The following is a 25238-nucleotide window of genomic DNA, read 5'->3' on the forward strand; positions in this document are numbered from 1 at the left end:
ACACACACACACACACACACACACACACACACACACACACACACACACACACACACACACACACACACACACACACACACACACACACACACACACACACACACACACACACACACACACACACACACACACACACACACACACACACACACACACACACACACACACACACACACACACACACACACACACACACACACACACACACACACACACACACACACACACACACACACACACACACACACACACACACACACACACACACACACACACACACACACACACACACACACACACACACACACACACACACACACACACACACACACACACACACACACACACACACACACACACACACACACACACACACACACACACACACACACACACACACACACACACACACACACACACACACACACACACACACACACACACACACACACACACACACACACACAAGGACAATTTAGACGGACCAGCCAACCCAACAGTCATGTTTTAGACTGTGGGAGGAGGCTGGGGAAAATTTTCTATGATAAATAAACTTTTTACTCCAATAACTTTTTTTTTTAGTTCTTTCTTAGGGCACTATGATCCTTTATTAGTATTTAAACGTATTAACTCATCATATTTGGGGCAGCAGTAGCTCAGGTGGTAGAGCGGGTTGCCTCATGATCGGAGGGTCATGGGTTCGATTCCAGCTCCCGCCAGGGGTATCCTGCTGTTGTGTCCTTGGGCAAGACACTTCACCCAACTTGCCTGTGTTAGTGGTGGTCAGAGGGGCCGACGGCGCCAAATGGCAGCCTCGCTTCTGTCAGACCTCCCCAGGGCGGCTGTGGCTACAAGTAGCTTACCATCACTAGCAGTGTGTGAACGTGAGTGAGTGAAAGCGTCTTTGGGGGTCTTGAAAAGCGCTATATAAGTTCAACGCATTATTATTATTATTATATTTAAATTTTCTTTTTATACAGTGCTCTAATTTTCACCAGGTTCAAAAGAGAAAGACCCCCAGGTTGGGATTTAAGCCCAGGACCTTCTTGCAGCAGGACAACAGTGCTAGCCACTGCAACGATGTGCAGCCCACTTATTTTTTCATTTATTAGAGCCTTAAACTGAGCGGAGAGCCTACCCTCTCCACACAGGCCCAGAGCCTCATACGTGATGAGCTCATTGGCTGAGAAGCAGTCGTGCAGCTCCACCACGTCCACATCGCTCGGCTTCAGACCTGCAACCTCAAAGCACTTCTTTGCAGCCAGTCGAGACATGTCGTATCCCACCTGATCAGAGACGGGCCGTTATTCCACCTGGTCACTGTTCGAACAGGAGTGTGTCGGTCCTGTGATTCTTCGCACATCTCACCATCTTAATGCAGCTCTTCTCGTCAAACGTGGAAGCGAGGTCGGTCACCATCTCCTGGGCCACGATCTCCACCGCCTGGTTCTCCAAATGGTGCTTCCTAACGAAGACCTCGCTGGCCAACACAGCTGCCCCGGCACCATCGGAGGTCGGGCTTGTGAGAGAGGAGAAGCAGGACAGACTGGATCAGTCTAGTCCTCCCGATCTGCAACTGGCTCAGGAAGGACTGTTAATTCCTACCAGCACTGCAGCAGAGTCAGGAAGTCAAACACCTTCCTGGAGTTCATCACCTGATCCATGCTGTACTCATCCTGGAACTGGGAATACCTGCAGGAACACACTGCTCAGACGGCGCTGACAGAAATACTCACAAACATAGTGAAGCTCATTCTGGAGCTGCTTACGGGTTATTCGTGGAATGTTTGTGGTTTTTCCAGGCAATCTTGGCAAAGTGTTCCGGTTTGGTGCCTGTAGATGGGAAGATAAGTCAGATTATCGTTGTCCCACTTGTGTTTATAAAAAAACAATCAGTAACAAACATATCTAGACTCACTAGTGTGTAAACAAATATTAAAATAACTTGTTTCTTTAATTTATTTCCTAATTACAGCCACTCAGTTTTTTTCTTTGGTTTCTGGTCTCACGCTGATCCGGTCCTGCTTTTAACGGATCTTTTGGAATTCAGGCACAAAAAGTCACCGTGCTGATGACGTACACTTCTTGCCAAAAACAGGAGAGGAAACTTTCATTTAAAGGGACTTTACGGAGTTTTGAATTTTTATGCTCGAGATCGCCCCCTCAGGCCAAAAGCGTAACAGCAGCTTCAATAGTAGGCTCGTGTGTGTGTGTGTGTGTGTGTGTGTGTGTGTGTGTGTGTGTGTGTGTGTGTGCGTGTGTGCGTGCGTGCGTGTGTGTGTGTGGACAGGAGAACGTGCAGCTAATTAAATAATTTGGTTCTGTAGCTTTCTCTTCAGCACAGCCGACAAAGGTTTATGATGGGTCAGTCCTCCTGCATGCTCAGATCATTCCCTTCCCTTGCTTGAAAAATTGTTCCAAAATGAAAGTTGAACCCACATCTTTTTTATCTGTGAATTCAATGCCGTTCGGCGAGTCTCAAATAAAAATTTGGGCATCTTATTGTAAAAAATATACCATTAATGTAAAAAAGAAACTCTAAATAAACTGTTCACACCCAGAATCAAACCCGGATCCTCTGCACGGAAGTCCGGTGTCTAACTAGACGAGCTAAAGCGCCAACGACGTCCTTTGTATGTGTAACATTTATATCCCTAATGATAACTGAAACAACATTCAAAGAACGGTTCGGAGGGCGATGCCTGAGCGTGAACGCGCATGAAGCAGCCTGCTCGACCCGAGCATCTCTCTTTTTCTGTGATTTTACAGAAAAACAGGCAATCACAGTAAAAATGCCAGGGCTCATTCTACAGGACCAGGGCATTGCAGGAGAATGTATGAAGAAGATATTTATTATTTCTATACATGTTTTGGCTGTCAAACTTCCATAATGTCCCTTTAATTAAAAACATTCAGGCAGTAGATGAGAAGAGGGAAACCTTCAAGTTTTTTCTTCTAAAAAAACGCACAGTTATTTGAGACAGTTTTTCCTTCACCTTGTTTTAAGTTTGTTTAAAAAGTGTCCTGTTGGTCCAGCAGTGACCTCTGTTCTCTGTCTAACTTTGCTATCTTTGGTGTTTTTGTAGTCGGCAAAAATTGTGGGAACAAAATGTGCTTTTGTGGCAGAAAAGAGTCAAAAGGTGTGTTAAAAAAAACAATTCTCCAATTCTGAATCGATTCTCGTAAAAATATTCATGAGGATCGATTCGTCCGAAGATCGATTTAACTCTTTAGCACCAAAGTGACTGATCCCTCATGAAGTTACAGTATTACACCAGAAGATAGAGAGTTGGAGTGGACCTTTCCAGTAGGGTTGAGCATCGTTTGAATTTTTATTTGAACAATTGTGATTCCAATTCCAAATCCTCGTTTCGATTCTGGTTCCTATCAATTCCTGATTCCAATTCTTTCAAGTGGCAGGATCCAAAAACATTACAAAAACAAGTTTTAAGTGAGCCAGCTAACCACAGGTCTAGCTTATGAAATAATACAAACAAGGGATGTCCAACTTTTTCACTTCTGATACAATACCGATATTGCAGCCTTCAGTATTGAACGATACCGATATCAATCCGATGGATATCAGCACAAATAAAACACACTTTTATCTATTTCATAGCGTGGAATGTATGAAAGGCTAGATCAAGTGATATTACTCAATTGGAGAACAAGAGCCAATAACAGCAAGTATGAAAAAATTAACATTTTTTCTTAACCATTGGTTGCAGAAATGTAAACCTTAACGGACTGCTAATATGGGAGATTTTTCATGTCGCCCGATTGAATCTGATACACTGTTTTTGGGCCAATATCAAATTACTTCCGATATCAATATCGGAACGGGACGTCCCCAATATAAACTTCAACATGAATCATCCTAGTGGCCAGAACTGGTGTGGTCCACCACAGAGAAAGGCTGATTAACAACAAACATTCAGGGGATATTTGAAAAGAGAACTAGTAATTGCATGCTGAAAGAAACTGATGTGTTTACAAAACCCAGATTTAGAACTAAAACTAAGGAGTGGAATATATCTGTAAATGCTGTTAAATTATGGAATAACCTTAAAAGGGAAATTTAAAAAAAACTCTGTCATTTAATATATTTTAAAAAATGTACCAAATTGAGTGTACTAAATAATTATGAAAATGTTAATTAAATCAATGATCATGATCGCAATGGAATTTAGAACAGGAAAAAGTTTAAAATGAATCTGTATGTGTGTCTGACTAATGGTAATTATATACAAATAGATTATTTCTACTGGAAAAGGGGGCAGAAATTATAAGATGTTTTTCTTCATTCAGCTCCTTTTCGTTCAAATTTGATTTTTTGTTATGCATTTCTTATTGTTTATATGTTTTATTTGTTTTTATTTTGAATGAAATAAACGAAAATATATATATATATTGCTAAGATTAGAAGCATCCTTTCCTGAAGTAATGGTGAAAAACTAGTTAATGCATTTATTACATCAAGACTAGATTACTGTAATTCATTACTATCAGGAAGTCCACAGAATGTAGTTAAAACCTGCTTAAACCATATGTGCCAAAGCACTCGTTGCCTGTTACTCTTGTAGCGTGAGGAAGTATGGGTTTTTCTGTGCCAAAGGTTGTATTTGCCCGGCTGGGTCGAAGCTGGGTCACCAGCAACTTTCACCCACAGATAAAGACCTCAGCCGCCAGCAAGTCTACAAGGAATCAACAACATCTAACACCTGCATCACCACAAGAAGGAGTTCTCACAGGAAAGCTAGTCATAATAATAAAGAGTCTAACGCTTCCTTTGTTTATTAATGCTAAATAAACATTTTACCATTTTACTCATTATAAATGTATTTTAATCAAATGAATTATTATTATGCTTTGGGTAATCATAATGAACTATAATGAATCAATACTTAATTAATAATGTTTAGAGATGTTTAGTGATGACCTTCACATTCGCTCACACAGGTCTGCATTCACAGTAACTCCAAAACACATTTGCTCTGACGCACAAGTTTGCTTTGGGAAGAGAAGTGGGTTTTGGTAAGTTAGTCAGTTCGGGTTTGACAACGAAAGAGAGCGGACGTGCTGAAGAAACGCCAACGGGGAACGGAGCCGCCGGCTCTATTCTCCCCCCACGCTATTTCTGTCAAGCCAGACAGAATAGCTGAAATGCAACCAGCTAACGCAGACTCGTCCAGAGTCTTTGATTTCTGAGTTAATTTAAACTTGAGAACGCGCATCTGCCAAACGCTTCATCAACGTGTACCGAGGTCAACTCTGGACTGGACCGTCAGCGCACCTTCGTCTTCTCTTGGGCCATTCCCATCTGTACCGGGTCGGCCCGGGCTGGGTAGCCCCAGTCGGCCCCAGCCTGGCCCGGTTGATTCCACACATCCTTGTCTTAAGCCCATGTGGGCTGATTCTACCCACCAATCAGAGGCTTGCTCTAATGGAAGGTGTGAATTTGCTGTCAGCAGTGGGCGTGTTGGCCCTGGTCGGCCTGAAGCAGACCCCCTCGAGAAGAGGGCTGAGAATGAGCCTTGGTTGGCCCGGAAAAATACCAGGCCACCCAGATATGTAAACAACCTACGCTACCCGGCCCGGGCCGACCCGGTACAGATGGGAATGGCCCATAAGTCAGCCAAGGTGGCTCCTGGAGAAACATCCTCCTTCGGTCTGGGTCTAAAGGGGGTCCTCGTACAGTGAGGCAGCACACGACAGATGGCGTTCTGATGCAGTTCTTCTAATAAGAACTAAGTTTCATTCAAACCATCATTTTCACTCAGATTCGCCTTTTCTCTCCCTGAAGCAATCTCTCACACATGCATGCATGCATTCATAATTCCATCATTCTCAAATCTTAGCACATCCAACACAAGGTCTATTTGTGCAAGCTTAAAATATCAACTGTTAAAGATTGTCCAACAAAGTTGCCAATGTTGATTATTTTTCCTATGATTGTCATTTCAAATCATTAGTTTAAATTGAAGAATTAAAACTCTTAACTTTCAAACTTGTCTTTTCATTGAACTGAAACAAAGACACACGGATATGATTGTCAGTTTATCGATGAAAACAACCTTTGAGTCTTCTTATCTCTATAAAATTTGGTTATTAATTTATTAAAATTAATATCTCAAATTAATATGTAGAATGGTTCCTCTTTAATAAAAGAGCCATAAACCATTACGCTACACTCTGTACACCCACTATGAAATATAAACAAGAGGGGAACGGGCCTTCGTGTATGCTACCCCTGTACGTCAGAATGCTCTGCCCATTACAATCCGCCAGCCACCTACTGTCAAGGTTTTCAAGTCCAGGCTCAAAACCCAATTCTATCATCTGGCTTTTAAATCATGACTCAGAAATGGGTTTCATTTTAGCTTTTAGAGGTTTTATTGATATTATTGAACCATGACACTAGTGTGTAATATTTTAGTTCTCTTAATGTTTTTATCTGCATTGCCTCATCTGGTGTCATTGACTGACTCAATCGGCTGATCTCTTGTTTTGTTTTTATGTATTATACTTGTTTGTGCTGGCTGGTTTGCCGTGCATTTTTACTGTATCCCCTGTGAGGCACTTTGGTCAGCTCACATGCCGTTTTTAAATGTGCTTGATAAATAAACTGGCATGGTAAAAGTCTTCAGCTTGTCCGAAAAGCTGCAGCTAGAGTTCTGATGAGAATTAAAAAGAGAGATCATATCTCTCCTGTCTTAGCTTCCCTACATTGGCTACCTGTTAAATTCAGATTAGATTTTAAGATCCTCCTCCTCACATATAAAGCTCTTAATAATCAAGCTCCATCATACATCAGTGATCTGATTGTTTCATATGTTCCTAACCGAGCACTTCGCTCCCAGACCGCAGCTTTACTGGTGGTTCCCAGAATATCTAAAAGTAGGATGGGAGGCAGATCTTTTAGCTATCAGGCTCCTCTCCTGTGGAACCAACTCCAGTAACTCGATGCAATCAGCTGGATTTTTTTACATAGAAGACTTTATTGAATTTCCCTCCGGGATTAATAAAGTATTTTTGAATTGAATTGAATTTAAACTAACTGGCATAATGAACTGAACTCAATTGGGATGTTTATTTCATGAACAGCCTAAAGACGATTCTTGTCGTGATTTGGTGCTACACAAAAAAATTAATTGAACTGAACAAATCTCTCATAGTAAATATTTACAGAAGAGGAAAAAAGATCCATCCATCCATTTTCATCCGCTTATCTGGAGTCGGGTCGCGGGGGCAGCAGCCTAAGGCGAGAGGCCCAGACTTCCTTCTCCCCAGCCACTTGGGCCAGCTCCTTCGGGGTAATCCCAAGGCGTTCCCTGGCCAGGTGAGAGACATAGTCCCTCCAACATGTCCTGGGTCTACCTTTAGGTCTCCTCCCGGTTGGACATGCCCGGGAAACCTCACCAGGGAGGCGTCCAGGAGGCATCCTGACCCGATGCCCGAGGAAAAAAGATTTCTGACTTTAATCTCAGAATTCTAAAATTATTCTCAGACATCTGAGGGGGGAAAAATACCTTTTCAGTGGTTCTAATTTGCTTACATGTTGACCAAAACTTATAAATCAAGTCTATTGAAAAGGTTGTGGAAGAGCTGAAGCTGTAAACAGGTTTTGTTTAGGTGGACTGAGGGTTGGAGACCCCTGAACTATTCTCAGATATTTTAAATAATGACAAGAGAAGATGAGCTATTATGGAATGGAGCCTGAATGCTTTATGGTTAATAGGAGCATGTACCGTATTTCTCCATGTGCTCCCTGCCAGCATTACCAAACATTTGTGGTGCTGCAGGTGCAGCAACCATCCCGTAACGGTTGATCATCACCTCCATGTGGCGGTCCATCGGATTGGTCCGGTCCATGTACTGAAGACAGATTTACAACAGAACTTTAAGGCATGAAAGACAACTTGTCTGTGGTTTTATTCTTCCCACATCCAGACATGATGAATGGTACCTTGGAGGACAAAGAGCCTCTCTCCATTTTTTCAAAACCAAGGGCAAGCACACAGTCGGCAAGACCTGCAACAGAGACCTTATAAACAAAATCTCATCTTAAATAACAAGCCAAACACTTCCTCGGTGAAAAGACAAATGCTAACCCTACATCAAGCATCAAGATAAACTCAAATAAACATGCAGAAAAATATAAATGGAAGCAGCAGCTCTGATAAAAGCTCAGATCACATCCTAACAGCTTTGCTTGGCTCAAGATCCTCCACGCTGACCCGGTGCATTCTGGGATTTGTTGTTTGTGTCCTCTACATCCATGGGTCGGTAATAATTATGGAAGAATAATGGGCCAGACCCAAGTGACACATGTGGTTTCAAGTCTCCAGGTGGTCTCACCTCCTTGGACCATCTGACGGGCCATGTAGAGGGCAGTGGAGCCTGTGGAGCAGTTGTTGTTCACATTGATGATGGGAATCCCAGTCAGACCTAAACTGTGGTAAATGGCCCTCTGCCCACATGTAGAGTCGCCTGAAGCAGTCGGGTAGATTTAAAAAAAAACAGAGTTATATTTATGAAGGAGATTATGTTAGAAGTTCTCCTGCTTCCACCATGCAGGCCTTACCGTAGACGTATCCTACAAAGGCCTGTTCTACCGCGGAGTATGGGACCCCCGCATCTACAAGAGCTCTTTCACCTGAAACGCACACACACACACACACACTTTATTACTCATTTATGGACAGCCTGAAATACACTGTTCAATCCTTCAGGAAAGTTTTCCAGGCATGTTGGAGAATATTTGAAAAGTAGAGCTGGGACGATAATCAATTAATCAATTAATCAATTAATCGTACGATTGATGAAAATGAATTTCCAGCCTCGATATATCGCAGGGTATCTGCAGGTTTAAGGAAGCCAAATTTAAGAGTTTTTAAGACCTTTTTTAAGGCCACTTTGACCAAATTTAAGCTATTTTTTTTTATTAAATTTAAGATAAAATTTCCAGCTATTGCCTGGAACCGGTGCTAACCACGTCGTGAACGTGGAATTAGCCATCCAGTTACCATTAAACTTGCACTTCCCCATGGCGCAAGCTCCCACTAGCTTAACCAGCTAATGTGCTCATCTAAAAATAGCCCCCTTTCACAAACCAACCGAATGTGTAAGGTTCCGCTTACGCCAATATCATACACAAAAAATGCTGAATACTAAATAGAAATTCACGAAAATGTTATAGAAATAAAAGAATCTTGTTTATTGGGTCTTTGGACATTTAAGACCTTTGGAAACTGTATTTAAGGATTATTTGTCATTTTTAAGGATTTTTAAGGCCTTAAACTTGGAAAAGCAAATTTAAGACTTTTTAAGGACCCCCGGATACCCTGTATCGGTCTTTGTCAGACACGTGACCTGCGTGTCAACCACGCCCCTTAGCGCCATTTTAGGTGTATGACTTGCGTTGCTAGGGGAAGCCGCAGCTGAAGTTGAAGCAGAAACAAGAGTCAAAAGGATGGATAAACGAACGAGGATGAACACATTCCTACAGGGATAAACTTCTGAGAGAGGCTAGAGATCGGTATTTTCAGAAATTGTAAACAACCAATAACGTAGACCTCTATGACCTCAAAGGAAACAATCGGAGCTCAAACGTTTTATTACTGCCAAAAATATATATCACTTGAGTTAAATAAAGGTTTAATTGTTGCATTTTAAAGGGTGCACTTGTGTTATTATGATATATTAACATTGCATAAGTGGTTATTTTGGATAACGTCGACAATAATATCATTTATCGTCAATAATTTGTTGGCGAATATATAGTCCAGCAAAATGTGTCATCGTCCCAGGCCTATTTGAAAGCTTTTTCTGCTTTATCATAATAAAATAAATGACCCCACCTGAATCCAACTACTTGGTGTTATTTATTGTGCTTATCTGAGTGTTTTACAGAACTTGTGATGTGTTTAGGATCAGTGTTGTGCTGCAAAATAACATAATTGATGTTTTTTCTTTTATTTTACTGATCAGCCTCCAACCATAAGAGCCTCCACCGTGCTTCACAGGTGGATCAACCATTGTACCTCCTTTCTAACACATGAAAATTCGTTTCAACCCTGAATCTAGAAATGTACTTTATCCATTCCTGTGTGGAATCAACCACCTGCGTCTTTGGCCATCTCAGGATAGTCATAGTCTTCTCTGGCTCCGGGTTTATCAAACTGGAGAAAAACAAAGAAAATACAAACAGACGAGAGTCACTAAAATCTGTTTTCTTACAATAACATTTGAATTTTATGTACTTTTAATTAGCATGATAATTATTGGAGTAAAGTATCCACACACATCAGCACGATAGGACAAGGAAGAACCCTCTCGCTAACACCAGTTCGTTTTGTAACAGTATGAAATGACTGTTTTCCACCAAGTCATTTTCCCCCTCCCCTCTGACACAGAACTAGTCTGCATGAGATATGGTCTCAAGGTCTCATGCATTTGCTCTAAACTGCTTTCTTTCCAGCCCAAGAGAAGAATGAAGAAAAGGACTCTCTCCTTTTAATTAATGAAAGAACTCTATTTTTAATAAAGCTAATCAAACAAAGTATTAGTCAATAATAAGATGTGACTAGGGCTGCAACTTCCACTCCTCAGGCAGTCTCTTGAGGATAGTTTAAAATCCTTGTTTACAGTAGTAGGACTTGTGGGCCAAGTTACTGTCTTACATTAGTTCTGAATATAAAGTTGCACATTTGAAGGGCAGTGTTAACGGAATAATTTATTGCACATTCTTTTTGATACTAATATTTTTATTTTTTTATGTAACTGTCTCAGGGAATGTTAAGTTTAAAGTAATATTATTTATATTTGTGTTTTCATCTCAAATGTTAAGGTGGAAGTAATTTAATTCTCTGATTTTTCTAAAGAAACAATTACTATTTTCCATTATACAAACACATTAATAAAATGTCATTTATACATAACATTTAAATTTGTTGTTCTCATTATTAAGTCTGTCTTTTTTATATTGTATATTTATAATTGAACCTTAATTTAGCAAAAGTATGTTTTATTCAATTACTCGATTAATCGATCCGGATATTCGATAGAATACTCGATTACTAAAATATTCGATAGCTGCAGCCCTAGATGTGACCAATCTGTGAAATCAAAATATTAATTACTTTATTATAATCCTATAGAATATAATAAGTAATATGACTTTAAATGTTTCCACTAGGACTGATCTCACGTAGCGTTAAGACATGACACATTGCTTTACTGATCCAATCAGAATCTGCCAGATCTGACGGAGGCGTGGTTTTGGTGGTGTTTGGTAAATCTGTCATCTTTTCATTCGACCATAAACCAAAACATACGAAGTATAAAACTATGCCCACGTCATCTCTAACGCCAGTTCAAAGCGTTCTAGAGAAGTTGTCAGAGTGGCCAATCCGTAACTTTCCTCTTCAGCTAAAGAACCAACGACAAGCTGGATAAAATCTGTTGCTGTTCCAACTGCTGCAACGGCTCCTTTCAGAATAAAAGCTGAACCATCACGACCCCGTTTTGGGTGTTGTTAGATGCCAAAAAACTGTTGTGACCCGGAAGTATCTCAAAGACTGGTCTGGTCGGCAACCGCTGCTTTTCCTACCGACTTCGATTCCAGAAAGGGTAAAGCTGGACCTCGACATTCCTGATCTAGACAGGGACTTCCGCTAAGGGTACGTAGACCAACAGAATGGCGTTGAATGTGTTTATGAATCTCCTAACCAAAGCTTAGAGCGAAGACATCACCTTCATTTCCCAGAACTAATTGCTTCTTCAGATTTGCTGGTTCTGAGCAACATTCCACATCACTCCATTCTCCGTCTCATTCACCTTAGTAACACCATACATTTAGTGTTAAAGTTAGTCTAGTTTTAATTTGTTTAGTAATAAATCTTTAAACTTTTAAAACTTGACTCTCTCTTCTGTTGTCTCTGAGTGAATATGAAGCTGTTACATAATCCCTGCAATAAAAAGTTCCAATCTTCAGGTTAATCGGTAATATCTGGGTTTGGAGCTGAAAGGTTTGAACTGGTCAACAGAGTCTCTGCTCTAGTTTACTGAGCGCGCACGACACGTGCAAACATTTTCTTCAATATATGATGAGACTCCACTTCACATATTGATTTAGAACATTTCCCATGCTATGGGGAAAATGAACGTCAATGTGGCGTGATAACGCCATCAATGTGTAAATTAGCACGTGACGTCATCTGGCGACATCTAGCGACTTGGGGGGGGGGGGGACTTCAGCTACTTTCAGTCAAAAACAGTTGACAACACTAGATATTCTCATAAGAACTCTGGCTAAATTTAAACAAGAATAAAAGAGGTTTGATGTTGTTGTAATGCGTTTCCTCCCAGAGATAGTAGCTGCGCTTTTACCCGACAGATAAAACCTGAGGCTCCCTGCTCAGGAGGACAACCTTTCACCCAGCCCGATGGTCCTAAGGACTTTGATCTTTAAATGCTGCTATTACAGTTACTAGAAATTGATTATAACGCATCAAATGATTAAAACTATAAACATAAACACAGAAACACGTGGCTTTATTGAGCTGACTACATCAGCCACACTTCCATAACTGCAGAGGAACTTGGTGGCTGCTGAACAGAGTAAACTCAGCTTCAGCTACAGTCCTGAGCTAGCCAGCAATGCTAACTCCAGAACTCAGTAGCAAAGGCTCGGTACAAAACAGGTTAATAAACAACTCCTACCTTTGTCATGCCCACGCCGATGACAAACACTCTGTTCTTGTGCTGAGGGGCCATCGTTGCTCCTGCCCTCCGCTGCTCTCCTCTCAGAAGTCGGACTAAAGTCTCGGAGAGGAGCCGCATCGACCGCTAGCAGCAGCCGCGAAGATCGTCTATCTGAGAGACGATGCGTCACTCCGCGGGCCTGCTAGCAGTGGTGGACTTTGCCCTTTAAAGCAGAGCCGTGTCCAGGACTTTTAAAATGGGGTGGCCCATGTGGGGCACTTGTTTATTCATAGGTGGCACCAATGGTTATGCTTATTTATTTTTTTGACACAAATCGTTAATTTATTTATTTACTTTCTAGTGAATTTTTGAGTTTCACATTGCACAATCACCATTTTTTTCCCTCTTCATCTTCCACTTTTGTGGTGGTTAGCAAGTCACTTCTTGTTGCATTACTGCCACCAACTGGAGTTGAGTGGGACTATAAATACTATGTATGTTAATATGAAAAAATATCAAATAATTTTAATACTACATGCCTGGGCTAGAAAACAAGGTGAAAGGTGCATGCAACCACACACTATATTGGAGTTTACAACCCAAGCCTTTTGTCGACAATGTAAAGTCAATTTAAACTGGAACTTAGTGGGGGTGGCACCTGGGGTGGCCAATCAGATTCTAAGGGTGGCATGTGCTATCCCAGGCAACTCCCCTGCTTTAAAGCCCGGTTTTACATGGCGAGTGCGTTTTGTTTATATTTTACAACTAAATCAAACTGACAAGTGTTCAAGACAATACGTAAATGTGTTTGAAGTTAAATCACTGCTTACGCAACTTTTATTGACCTATTTTAGGGATGTTGTTTAAATGACTTGGTGAATGAATGAACGAATGAATGAAAGTTTAATTCAAAGGATGGATAAAAAGTTATTTAACCTTTTAATCGCTGAGATGTGTTACAGCTGCTAGACATCTCAATGCTGCTGGAAATCACAATTTCCCACTGACGTGTCCAGGCCTTTTACAACGGGGTGGCCCGGAGGACTTGACTTTAAGTCTATCTTAGAGAGTCAAGTGTGGTCTCCTGTTGAGGTAGCATCAGCATCAGAGCCAGAGGCCCTAAAAGGCTCAACAACCTGATAAAAAGTCTGGTTCTATTCTGGTGACCACTGTGGAACCACTGGAGATGATGGTGCAAAGTAGAAGTCTTCATAAAATCTAAAAAAAATGATGGACACCCCTGAGCATCCTCTTCTTGACACCGTCATGCAACGACAGAGCATCCTCAGTCAGAGGTTTCTTCAGGCCTGCTGCAATACAGACCGCTGCTGTAGATCCTTCCTGCCCACATCAGCATCTTTACCAGCTGTTTGAAGATTATCAACTAATATGAGATCATTATTGGACAGAATTTCTAGGTGCAGCCGTGGTGTGGAGTGTGTTGAGTTTGGTGGCAGGAGAATCTCGTCTCTGCTTTTTGCAGATGATGTGGTCCTCCTAGCTTCATCCAGCTCTGACCTTCGGCTCTTGCTGGGTAGGTTCGTGGCCGAGTGTGAAGCGGCTGGGATGAGGATCAGCACCTCCAAATCTGAGACCATGGTTCTCGACCGGAAAAGGGGGGCTAGCCAACTCTGGGTCGGGAGAGAGGTTCTACCTCAAGTGGAGGAGTTTAAGTATCTCGGGGTCTTGTTCACGAGTGAGGGTAGGAGGGATCGGGAGATCGACAGGCGGATTGGTTCGGCGTCTGCAGTGATGCGGACGCTGAGCTGATCTGTCGTGGTGAAGAGGGAGCTGAGCCAGAAAGCCAGGCTCTCGATTTACCGGTCGATCTACGTCCCAATCCTCACCTATGGTCATGAGCTTTGGGTAATGACCGAAAGAACGAGATCGCGGATACAAGCGGCCGAAATGAGTTTCCTCCGTAGGGTGGCCGGGCTCAGCCTTAGAGATAGGGTGAGGAGCTCGGATATTCGGGAGGGACTCGGAGTAGAACCGCTGCTCCTCCGGATGGAAAGGAGTCAGTTGAGGTGGTTTGGGCATCTGGTCAGGATGCCTCCTGGATGCCTCCCTGGGGAGGTGTTTCGGGCATGTCCTGCCGGCAGGAGGCCCCCGGGTCGACCCAGGACACGTTGGAGAGGTTACATCTCCAATCTGGTCCGGGAACGCCTTGGGGTCCTGCCGAAGGAGCTGGTGGACAAGGCCGGAGAGAGGATGGTCTGAAGCTCCCTAGTTGGGATGCTGCCCCCGCGACCCGGACCCAGATAAGCGGAGGAAGACGACGACGACTATTTTTATTAACGTTGTTGGTCTGTGAAAATCAATTAAACCTACTTTAAAACAGGACAGATTACAGATAGAAGAATAGAATAGAAATAAAACAGAAAATCCCTTTATTGTCCCTCAGTGGGGAAAGCTTGGTGTCACAGCAGCAACAACATTCATTACAGGAGCAACAAAGGAGAGTAAAAAATAAAGAATAAACAAGAAAACATATAACAGAAACACTTGAAAGTTTCAAAAGATAAAAAAATAAGAAGAAATGCTGAATATATGCAGATTTTAAGGAATAAAATATTTTAAAACATTGAGACACAATAAGTAATGAATACCACTGATGTGTGCTGTATTTAAAATGGACTTACTCGTGTGTGGTTTGGTTATTCCACATTCAGTGTTACTGCAAAAATGAGTTTGTTTCCAAATGAAAAGGTTCAACCGTTCATATCTGCAGATAAAGGAAAATGTGAGCATTTACCACCACTTTTTAACAAATATTGAGTTTGGCGCGCAACTTCGTCCCAGTTTTTCCTTTTGGCCCAGTGGGAATGTGAGTTCGAACATGTCAAACATGATTTCCTGCTTTTTGGTTTAATGATCAGACGGCATAAACTCGAGGGATTTGTGATTTCGTGAGGAAAGCGTGAGCTGCTCTGTGGCCGAGATCCTCCTGGCGTGTTCTGGCCCGCATCGAAAGTCACAAGTACGCCGTTCTGCTGCCGTTCCGCTTTGCTGATGCTTCTAGTGTGAAGCAGGGGTCGCCGTTTCCTCAGCAGACGTCAGAGGTTCAAAGGCTAATAATCACAGATCAAACAGACCAAACTTCTCCGAGCCAAACTGAATCACTTCCTTCTTTTGGAGCTTCTGACAGGACAAATCCAGAGAGCAGCTTCCGTTTCTTCAGAGCCGGGGCGGAATATGGGATAGATCCTGTTTGTCGTTACCGTGCCGACGTAAATCCGGCGTTCTACCAGGCTTCTTCCAGAAGTTGCTCTTTTACCGGCATCTTCAGGTGAATCCAATGAAAGGGTGCACTTAGTAAAGGAGTAAATCAGAGTCCTGGTGTCTACGTCGTAGAAGGAGACCACCCTCTGGTCGCAATCCACGAAGACTCCGAGCTTCTCAGGTGCACCTGGCAGGACGACGGGAGGGTTTGAGTTCACCTGGCACCGTCCCCAGTAAGACCCCAGAGTCCAGCATCCATGTTCAGGACTCAGAGACAAGTTGACACCTTTCCTGTTGATGGTGTCTCTGGCCACGCCCACTTCCCAAGTGGTCTGACCTTTCACCGACACCTCAAAGTAAAACCTTCCCGAGGAAAAGCCCTCGTTTCCCAAAACATAGTGAAGACAGTCAAACCTGGACGAGTTGTCAGAGACGTTCCTCCTGGAGCCTCCGTCCATCACTCGTTTCCGGTCTTCTGAGACAATAAGGGACGGATGCGCTGTGCTGGGGTCCAGACTCACTGTAGTCATGCACTCCTGCTGGATTGTCTCCAGCTCATCGTGAAACACCACGTCCGTTTCAGGATCTCCTGGTTCCTGCAGCTCGGTCAGACTAGCTTCTCTGATCATGATCTCCACCTGCTGACTGAGCACCTCCTCCGTCTGGGCCACTGCCATCTTCACGGTGTTTTCATGTAGGACTGTTTGGGTTTTGGGTCTGAAGGATTTGGATTCTGTAGGAGCAGCGATGGATGGGAGGTCCTGCAGGAGCCTGAAGTCATCTTCGGTCTTTAAGAGATCTTCTAGCTGGGTGCTTATACGCTGGTTCTCCGAGATCTCCATCTGCAGTTGTCCGACGACCATTTCAGCTTCCTGCTCTGTGGCTTTTTGTTTCTCCTCCAGAAACTCAATCAGCTTCATCTTTTTGGCTTCGATCAAAGCCACCAGAGCTGCGAAGGACCTGATGGTTTCTGCTTTCACCTTCTTCACTTTCTGTCGACGTTGCTTGATGGAGTTTTGAATCCTCTCAGCTGTGATGCTCTTCTCCTCTAAAGTTTGGTCAACTCTGACTTTCATCAACAGCAGCTGCGATTTCCTCTGCTTCAGCTCCTCCTCTAAAGAGACGACCTCGTGCATCGCGTGATCGTCCCTGCTGCAGGCGGCGCAGACGCAGCTCTGGTCCGTCCTGCAAAAGAACTCCTTCAGCTTGTTGTGAGTCCTGCAGGCTCTGTCCTCCAGGGACTCCACGGGGCTGACCAGCGTGTGCCACTTCAACGCCGGAACCCTGTGATGGGGCTCCAGGTGAGCATCGCAGTAGGAGACCAGACACCCAAGACAGGATTTAACAGCTTTGCTCTTCGCACCACAGCAGAGGTCGCAGGGCACGTCACCAGCATGGACAGGAAGGCCGCGGCCCTCTGCTGCGCTCGTCTCCTTGAAAAGCTGTAGAATGTCTCTGAATTCTGTGTTGACTCGCAGCTCGGGCGCGCTGACGAAGCTCTCGTTACACAGCGGACACTGTTTGGCTTCACTGCGGGACCAGAACTCCGTAATGCAGCTCTTGCAGAAGTTGTGTCCACAGGGGGTGGAGACGGGCTCAGAGAAGACCTCCAGACAGATGGAGCACACAAAGGTGTTGACGGAGGCCACCTCTGAAGGAGAAAACAGAGATGGTCAGGAGGACTTCCTGCTTTAGGTTCTGTGTAAAAATAAAATCTGCAGGTTTCTTCAAATATTTTTGCTCATTTTGAATAACAGCTCCATCTAAAGCTGTAAATGACTGTTCAAAGTCATTTTATTGTCATTTCTACCACATGTGCAAGACATACAGAGAAACGAAATTGAGTTTCAGTACACACAGCTCAGAGATCAGACATACATGGGCAAGACACATGACAAGAATTGGTGACTGCGGTCATTCGCAACATGAGTCGCGCTACCTTAATAGATAGATGACAAGGGAGTTACATGAGGATAATTGGGGGTAAGGTAAAAAAAGGCATAGCAGAGTTAGACCCAGCAGGGAGTAGCTCTATTATACAAAAAAAACTCAACATAAAAGCACGAACATCACAGATACAAAACATCAGATGCCGATGGGGAGGCGGGGTTGGGCGGGATCCTGAAGCCTCCAACGGGAGCTGCCAGTACGGCGCATCAACCAGCTGCAGACAAACAGGTGGGAGGGAGAGATGAGGAACAGAGAACACATTGAGTTTCCCACAGGTCGCTGACCTCGAAGCAGAAGTCACAATCTGAAGGCAGGGGGGGAAGGTCGGGACACAGCATCTGTCAGCATTCCTCCTTTCGTGGGGGTGTGTTGAAGCAGCCTTGGAGGCTGGCTTGGCGTCAGATAAAGGATAAACATGACTTTGCTTGGGGCAGGCAGAGATAATTTTCCTCTCTGCCTTGGAGTCTATAAGTGGTCATTCATGTCCACCAGTGAAGCCGATTATACGTTCTAAACATCCCCACATTGTCCGGCGACCCTCTCCGAGATGACATCCATCTTGCGCACTAACACAGCCAACACCCTGAGGACATTGTCCAGCTTACGGTTCACCTCAAGTAACGTCCCAGTCTGTGAGGTCACCGCACGAGCGGCACATTCCATGGGCGCGGGTCGCACTCCAATCGCTCCCGTCTTCCCAAATTTCCAGAAAACCAGATATCCTCCCACTCCAATCAGAAGAAATCCAGTGATCATCAGGCCGAACATCCATAAATCTTCCACGTCCTCGATGGACAAATGAGAGAGACACACGATTCGCCAGACCTCCCAAGAATCGAGTGCATATCCCGCTGCGAATGTCCCCTCGGGACAGGTGGGAGCCCCCTTCTCCGTTCTCATCGTAGAAAAAATTTTATCAATCGCGTTGAATGACCAGTTAATTAAGTCCATTTCCAAGAAAATAAAAAGAAGTAGTGATTTCAGGAGAAATGCAGAGAAGTGCTCTGTAGGCAGACAGAGACAGAGAGCCTTGGGGAAGCAGATAAGGGAGCTGAAGAAAAAAAGCGTCTGTACTCTCTGAGGGCTGGATGGGTTCTACAACCCCCCGAGCCGCTTCACAACACGACAGGTCATTCACCCAATCACATACTGGTGATGTAGCCATAGCTGCCCTGTACACAGGCAGGGTATCTGCAGGTTTAAGGGAGACAAATTTAAGACTTTTAAAGACCTTTTTTAAGGCCACTTTGACCAAATTTAAGCTATTTTTAAAAATAAATTTAGGCTTTCATTTCCAGCTATTGCCTGGAACCGGTGCTAACCGCGTCGCGAATGTGGGATTAGCCATCCAGTTACCATTAAACTTGCACTTCCTCATGGCGCAAGCTCCCACTAGCTCAACCAGCTAATGTGCTCATCTAAAAATAGCCGTCGTCATCATCTTCCTCCGCTTATCCGTGTCCGGGTCGCGGGGGCAGCATCTCCCCTAGGGCGCTCCAGACCGTCCTCTGCCCGGCCACCTCCACCAGCTCCTCCGGCAGGACCCCAAGGTGTTCCCGGACAGATTGGAGATGTAACCTCTCCAACGTGTCCTGGGTCGACCCGGGGGCCTCCTGCCAGCAGGACATGCCCGAAACACCTCCCCAGGGAGGCGTCCAGGAGGCATCCTGACCAGATGCCCAAACCACCTCAACTGACTCCTTTCGATCCGGAGGAGCAGCGGTTCTACTCCGAGTCCCTCCTGAATGTCCGAGCTCCTCGCCCTATCTCTAAGGCTGAGCCCGGCCACCCTACGGAGGAAACTCATTTGGGCCGCTTGTATCCGCGATCTCGTTCTTTCGGTCATTACCCAAAGCTCATGACCATAGGTGAGGATTGGGACGTAGATCGACCGGTAAATCGAGAGCCTGGCTTTCTGGCTCAGCTCCCTCTTCACCATTTTACTAAAGCCTTTGACTCTGTGGAACACAGGTTTATACTTGAAACCCTACAATTCTTTGGCTTTGGTGAAAAATTCTGAAATGTAATCGCTATGTTACATAAAGATATTAATAGTTCCGGTGTCGGTACAGGATCTGCTCGGGTGCAAGATCGGCTCGGGGTCCTTCGACTGCCGATGACGTCTAAGTACGGCAAACCCACTCAAAAATACACCACACATCTATACTGTTGGAAAGAATTTAGCAGTTTCGTTATTAAAATAATGTTTCTTATGACGTACGTTTGTGTTTATTATGGCATTTGTAAAATAAAACACTATATTGTATTCATAATGTTGAACTCCTCTTTGAGCACATCCCTTGAAGGATCATAGGTGTTAGCAACACCTGTGAAATTGTATTTGCAGGAAAGAAGTGTGTCCCGTTTATTGAAGTATTTTGTGTTTAGAGTTTTTGACGTCTTGTCCATGCGTAGTTCAGGTACGCTCATAGCTGCTAGCCAAAACTCTGGAGTTAAAAGTTTTCTGGCTTTACTAAAATACCTGTTTGTACTTATTTGATTGATGGTAGTTTTACTTTCTGTTAGACTCCAAATGTAATCATTTGACATGTTTCTAATTCATAATTTGTATTAATGTAATAGGCGATATTAGCATTAGCATTCTTATGGGTTTTTCCACATATATTAGCATTGCGCTAACCACTTGCTGCCAAATTGCAGCCTTTGCCATTAGAAAATCTCGTTTTGTCTCGTCTCGTCTCGTCTCGTCTTCCTCCGCTTATCCGGGTCCGGGTCGCGGGGGCAGCATCCCAACTAGGGAGCTCCAGGCCGTCCTCTCCCCGGCCTTGTCCACCAGCTCCTCTGGCAGGACCCCAAGGCGTTCCTGGACCAGATTGGAGATGTAACCTCTCCAACGTGTCCTGGGTCGACCCGGGGGCCTTCTGCCGGCAGGACATGCCCGAAACACCTCCCCGGGGAGGCGTCCAGGAGGCATCCTGACCAGATGCCCAAACCACCTCAACTGGCTCCTTTCGATCCGGAGGAGCAGCGGTTCTACTCCGAGTCCCTCCCGAATGTCCGAGCTCCTCACCCTATCTCTAAGGCTGAGCCCGGCCACCCTACGGAGGAAACTCATTTCGGCCGCTTGTATCCGCGATCTCGTTCTTTCGGTCATTACCCAAAGCTCATGACCATAGGTGAGGATTGGGACGTAGATCGACCGGTAAATCGAGAGCCTGGCTTTCTGGCTCAGCTACCTCTTCCCCACGACAGATCGGCTCAGCGTCCGCATCACTGCAGACGCCGAACCAATCCGCCTGTCGATCTCCCGATCCCTCCTACCCTCACTCGTGAACAAGACCCCGAGATACTTAAACTCCTCCACTTGAGGTAGGACCTCTCCCCCGACCCGGAGGTGGCAAGCCACCCTTTTCCGGTCGAGAACCATGGTCTCAAATTTGGAGGTGCTGATCCTCATCCCAGCCGCTTCACATTCGGCCGCGAACCTACCCAGCAAGAGCTGAAGGTCAGAGCTGGATGAAGCTAGGAGGACCACATCATCCGCAAAAAGCAGAGACGAGATTCTCCTGCCACCAAACTCGACACACTCCACACCACGGCTGCGTCTAGAAATTCTGTCCATAAAAGTGATGAACAGAACCGGTGACAAAGGGCAGCCCTGGCGGAGTCCAACCCTCACCGGGAACAGGTCCGACTTACTACTGGCTATGCGGACCAAACTCACGCTCCTCTGGTAAAGGGACTGAATGGCCCTTAACAGAAAGCCACCCACCCCATACTCCTGGAGCGTCCCCCACAGGGTGCCCCTGGGGACACGGTCATAAGCCTTCTCCAAATCCACAAAGCACATGTGGATTGGTTGGGCAAACTCCCATGCCCCCTCCATCACCCTTGCAAGGGTATAGAGCTGGTCCACAGTTCCACGGCCAGGACGAAAACCACATTGCTCCTCCTCTATCTGAGATTCAACTATCGATCGGACCCTCCTCTCCAGTACCTTGGAGTAGACCTTTCCAGGGAGGCTGAGGAGTGTGATCCCGCTATAGTTGGAACACACCCTCAGGTCACCCTTCTTAAAGATGGGGACCACCACCCCGGTCTGCCACTCCCTAGGAACTGCCCCCGATGACCACGCAATGTTGTAGAGACGTGTCAACCATGACAGCCCTACAACATCCAGAGCCTTGAGATACCCAGGACGAACCTCATCCGCCCCCGGGGCTCCGCCGCTGTGTAGTTTTTTGACTACCTCAGCAACTTCTGCCCCCGAGATCGGACAGTCCATCCCCAGGCCTCCCAGCTCTGGTTCCTCCTCGGAATGCGCATTGGTGGGATTGAGGAGCTCCTCAAAGTATTCCTTCCACCGTCCGACTATAGCCTCAGTGACGTCAGCAGCTCCCCATCCCCACTGTAAACAGTGTGAGCGAGTTGCTGCCTTCCTCTCCTGAGGCGCCGGACAGTTTGCCAGAACCTCTTTGGAGCCGATCGATAGTCTTTCTCCGTGGCCTCACCAAACTCCTCCCACGCCCGAGATTTTGCCTCGGCAACTGCCACTGCTGCACCCCGCTTGGCTATCCGGTACCTGTCGGCTGCCTCCGGAGACCCACATCGCAATTTAATTGCACATGCAGTTAATCGTTCAGCCCTAATATACATGCAGCTCTATGCTAAAAGTGTATTTTCAAAAAGGTAATGGTGGATTTCTTTGTAAAAGTTGTCCATCTTTCCAACTGATACATGTTTAATACCCCTGTTAAAAAAGAAGTCTATCTAGGAATTTATTGTGATGGACAGAAGACGGAAGCTGCCGGGCTCAGAGGGTGTGGTGATTGGACACCAGCTGGTCCTCATTATCCATAATGAGGCCAGGGAGGATAAAAAGTTGACAGGCCTACTGAGAGGTGTGCGTGGTCGACCTGTCATTGTGGCATCGGACTTTGGGGGGTGGGGTCGTTCGCAGTCGTTAGGGCTGCCGGCGACGAAGATAGCTGAACAGGTGGTTAGAGTTCCAGCGTCAGGAGGGAAGGCTGGTCGCCTTCTTTAGACAGCTAGGGCTGGGCTTAGGTGATGCCAAGACCACGCCGACATCTGCCGCTACGGACTCTGGCAGTGGACTTACTTTGTGGACTTACCCGCCGTCCTCGCAAGCTACATCCCGGGGCGTTGGACAGCGCTGGGAGCTCAGACCCCGGGGAGGGGGGTCACACCATCCGTGACAGCTAAGTACCGCTGCTTGTGTGTTTATGCTGGACAGCTGATTTTAGGAGTGGAGACTTTGGCCACAGTGTTTTAGTATAGTGTTTTACTATTGGGTTCTATTATTGTGTTTTAGCATATTGTATAATAAAGCATATCCTTTTATAAATTATTGCCTACTGGTGGTGTTTTCGGGTTCTGACTGGAGGGCCAGATATTCTGCCCGTGCTGCCCACTGCTACTTTCATTACATAATATTACAAATGTTCCAAGTGAGAAACCAGAAGAACTTTCTGAACACAGCAGAAAAAAACTAAAAAATCTTAAAACAGTTGGCTTCAAAGAAGATCACCGTACTACATCAATAAACCTATTTTGATAAGAAAGTTCGAAAGTACGAATAAATGAAACAAAATAAGTTCAAAGCTTTTGTGAATACATTTCAAAAAACGTTTTAACGGATGAATTTGGTCCATTGGTTTACGTTGGAGCTAAATGGTTGTGGCTACATCGTAGCTGGATCGGGATCAGTGCAGCCAGGAGAACGGGAAGAGTGGGAAACGATTTAAAAGTTAAAAGGCTTTAGAAGATGTTTCCTGGGTTATCAATGACGCCTGGACTTACCTATGGATCCTGTACGGTTCATGTTTTTCACATCTGCAGAAAGAGCTCTCTCTCTATAGTTCTGATGTTTTTACTCCGAAACAAAGCAGCTCAAGTTTCACTTTCTTTTTGACGTGTATACGGAAACCTGAAAGTGCCGAACAGCAAATATAGACTGTACATGAGCAGAGTCGGACTAAATAAATGTACTACACTAGGCAGGCTGCATTTTTGCCGCCCCCCCCCCCCCCCCCTCGATATTATTTAATGAATTGAAATCTGAAACTTACCAAAGTTACTAATAAAAGTTCATTCACATTTTACAAAGCCTAGTTTTTGGTTACAAATTGGTTGTTTGTATGCCAAAATAAGTCATGTGTTTTATGTTAAACATTCCATCAGACAATTTTTTTATATTAATAATTTATACGTCATTACACAGCTGTATTAAATGCTAATAAATTATCCTCATCTTATCTATTGGGAGTGCCATTGTCAAGGCGGTAGTACCAGTAAATAACCACTAGGTGTCATTAAACTATGTAAACAGAGCAAATATGTTTCTTTTATTTGCTCTGTTTACATTTAATCACTACATTTAATTAAAAAGATTTTCTGCAAAATACGATAGCTTACAACATTTATAAATGTTGACAAATTATTCACATGATGGTGGAAAGACATTCAAGAATAGATTATTTTTAATGGACTGAAGCATGTTTTAAAGATGCAAAAACAAACTATAAACCATCCATCCATCCATTCTCTGAACCCGCTTTCCACGTAGGGTCGCGGGGTGGGGGTGGGGCCTATCTCCAGCGGTCAACGGGCAATCAGGCGGGGTACACCCTGGACAGAGAGCCCGTCCATCGCAGGGCATAAACTATAAACACACAGCCTAAATTATTACAGTATAAATTTAATACAATCTATAATTTTAATTGAAAGTATTTTAATAAAATGAAAATGTTATCTTAAGTTTTGATCTTGCTTTATGCTCATTCAGGCTGTTATTGCCTCTGCTGAATCAGAAATTCTGTGTGAACTGAGTGTGAACTTATTGTTTGTTATGCTATTTGAACATTAATAAAATTATTTGAAAAATAATTAATTAAACCAGCAACACTTACCAAGGAAACCATTTAGCATTCTCCACTCCGGGATAATCTTCAGCCTTACATCATCACATGGCCTCAGTCACAGCAGAAACACGTCTAAAGAAATGTTCCTTGGTTAAGCTTTGGTTTATGTCTCCAGATTTCCTCTGTGATGCAGAGGAATATCTCATAATGAGCAGGGATGTCGTGTCCTTGGGGAAGACACTTAACCCACCTTGCCTGCTGGTGGTGGTCGGAGGGACCGGTGGCGCCAGCGCTCGGCAGCCTCGCCTCTGTCAGTGCGCCCCAGGGCAGCTGTGGCTACATCGTAGCTCATCCCCACCAGCGTGTGAATGACTGATTGTGTTGTGAAGCGCCTTGGGGGGGGGGGGGGGGGGGGGGGTAGAACCCTAAGAAGGCACATTACACATACAGGCCAGTTACCATTCAGGACGACAGGAGCATTTAACGTGGGGAAAAACGTATAAGCGACATGTGATTTGT

General features: G+C 44.6%; 2 protein-coding genes across 3 annotated transcripts in view; both read right to left on the minus strand.

The window, feature by feature from the left end:
* scp2a (sterol carrier protein 2a) overlaps positions 1-12899 on the minus strand; it is a 77237-nt gene extending 64338 nt beyond the window's left edge. The window contains exons 1-10 of the mRNA XM_054740435.2: positions 12724-12899; positions 10124-10181; positions 8585-8656; positions 8359-8490; positions 7967-8031; positions 7749-7875; positions 1770-1833; positions 1606-1692; positions 1369-1519; positions 1139-1286 (exon numbers count right to left, since the gene is read on the minus strand). Of these exons, the coding sequence (XP_054596410.1) occupies positions 1139-1286; positions 1369-1519; positions 1606-1692; positions 1770-1833; positions 7749-7875; positions 7967-8031; positions 8359-8490; positions 8585-8656; positions 10124-10181; positions 12724-12843 (1024 nt within the window). The 5' untranslated portion in view covers positions 12844-12899. The remainder of the gene's footprint in view (positions 1-1138; positions 1287-1368; positions 1520-1605; positions 1693-1769; positions 1834-7748; positions 7876-7966; positions 8032-8358; positions 8491-8584; positions 8657-10123; positions 10182-12723) is intronic.
* A 2794-nt stretch (positions 12900-15693) lies between these two features.
* On the minus strand, positions 15694-25108 carry LOC107384404 (E3 ubiquitin-protein ligase TRIM39). 2 transcript variants are annotated; one of them, XM_054740363.2, is made up of 3 exons: positions 24970-25108; positions 24768-24851; positions 15694-17578 (listed from the first exon to the last, which is right to left on the minus strand). In XM_054740363.2, exons 2-3 carry the CDS (start codon positions 24784-24786, stop codon positions 15825-15827), a joined length of 1773 nt encoding a protein of 590 aa, XP_054596338.1. In that variant the 5' UTR covers positions 24787-24851; positions 24970-25108; the 3' UTR covers positions 15694-15824. The 2 variants fall into 2 exon arrangements, with proteins under 2 accessions (XP_054596338.1, XP_070397881.1); XM_070541780.1 differs by lacking the exons at positions 24768-24851; positions 24970-25108 and adding an exon at positions 23659-23782.
* Positions 25109-25238: the final 130 nt, after the last annotated feature.

The sequence above is a fragment of the Nothobranchius furzeri genome, chromosome 11, assembly GCF_043380555.1.
Source record: "Nothobranchius furzeri strain GRZ-AD chromosome 11, NfurGRZ-RIMD1, whole genome shotgun sequence".
Classification (NCBI taxonomy): Eukaryota; Metazoa; Chordata; class Actinopteri; order Cyprinodontiformes; family Nothobranchiidae; genus Nothobranchius; species Nothobranchius furzeri.

What these genes read in the sequence shown, in the direction of transcription:
- LOC107384404 (XM_070541780.1), bottom strand. Translation starts at nt 23,680, where the DNA reads ATGAACCGTACAGGATCCATAG. An exon ending in GAACCGTACAGGATCCATAG is followed by an intron (nt 17,579 to 23,658) that starts GTAAGTCCAGGC and finishes TTTCTCCTTCAG; the next exon opens with AGGTGGCCTCCGTCAACACC.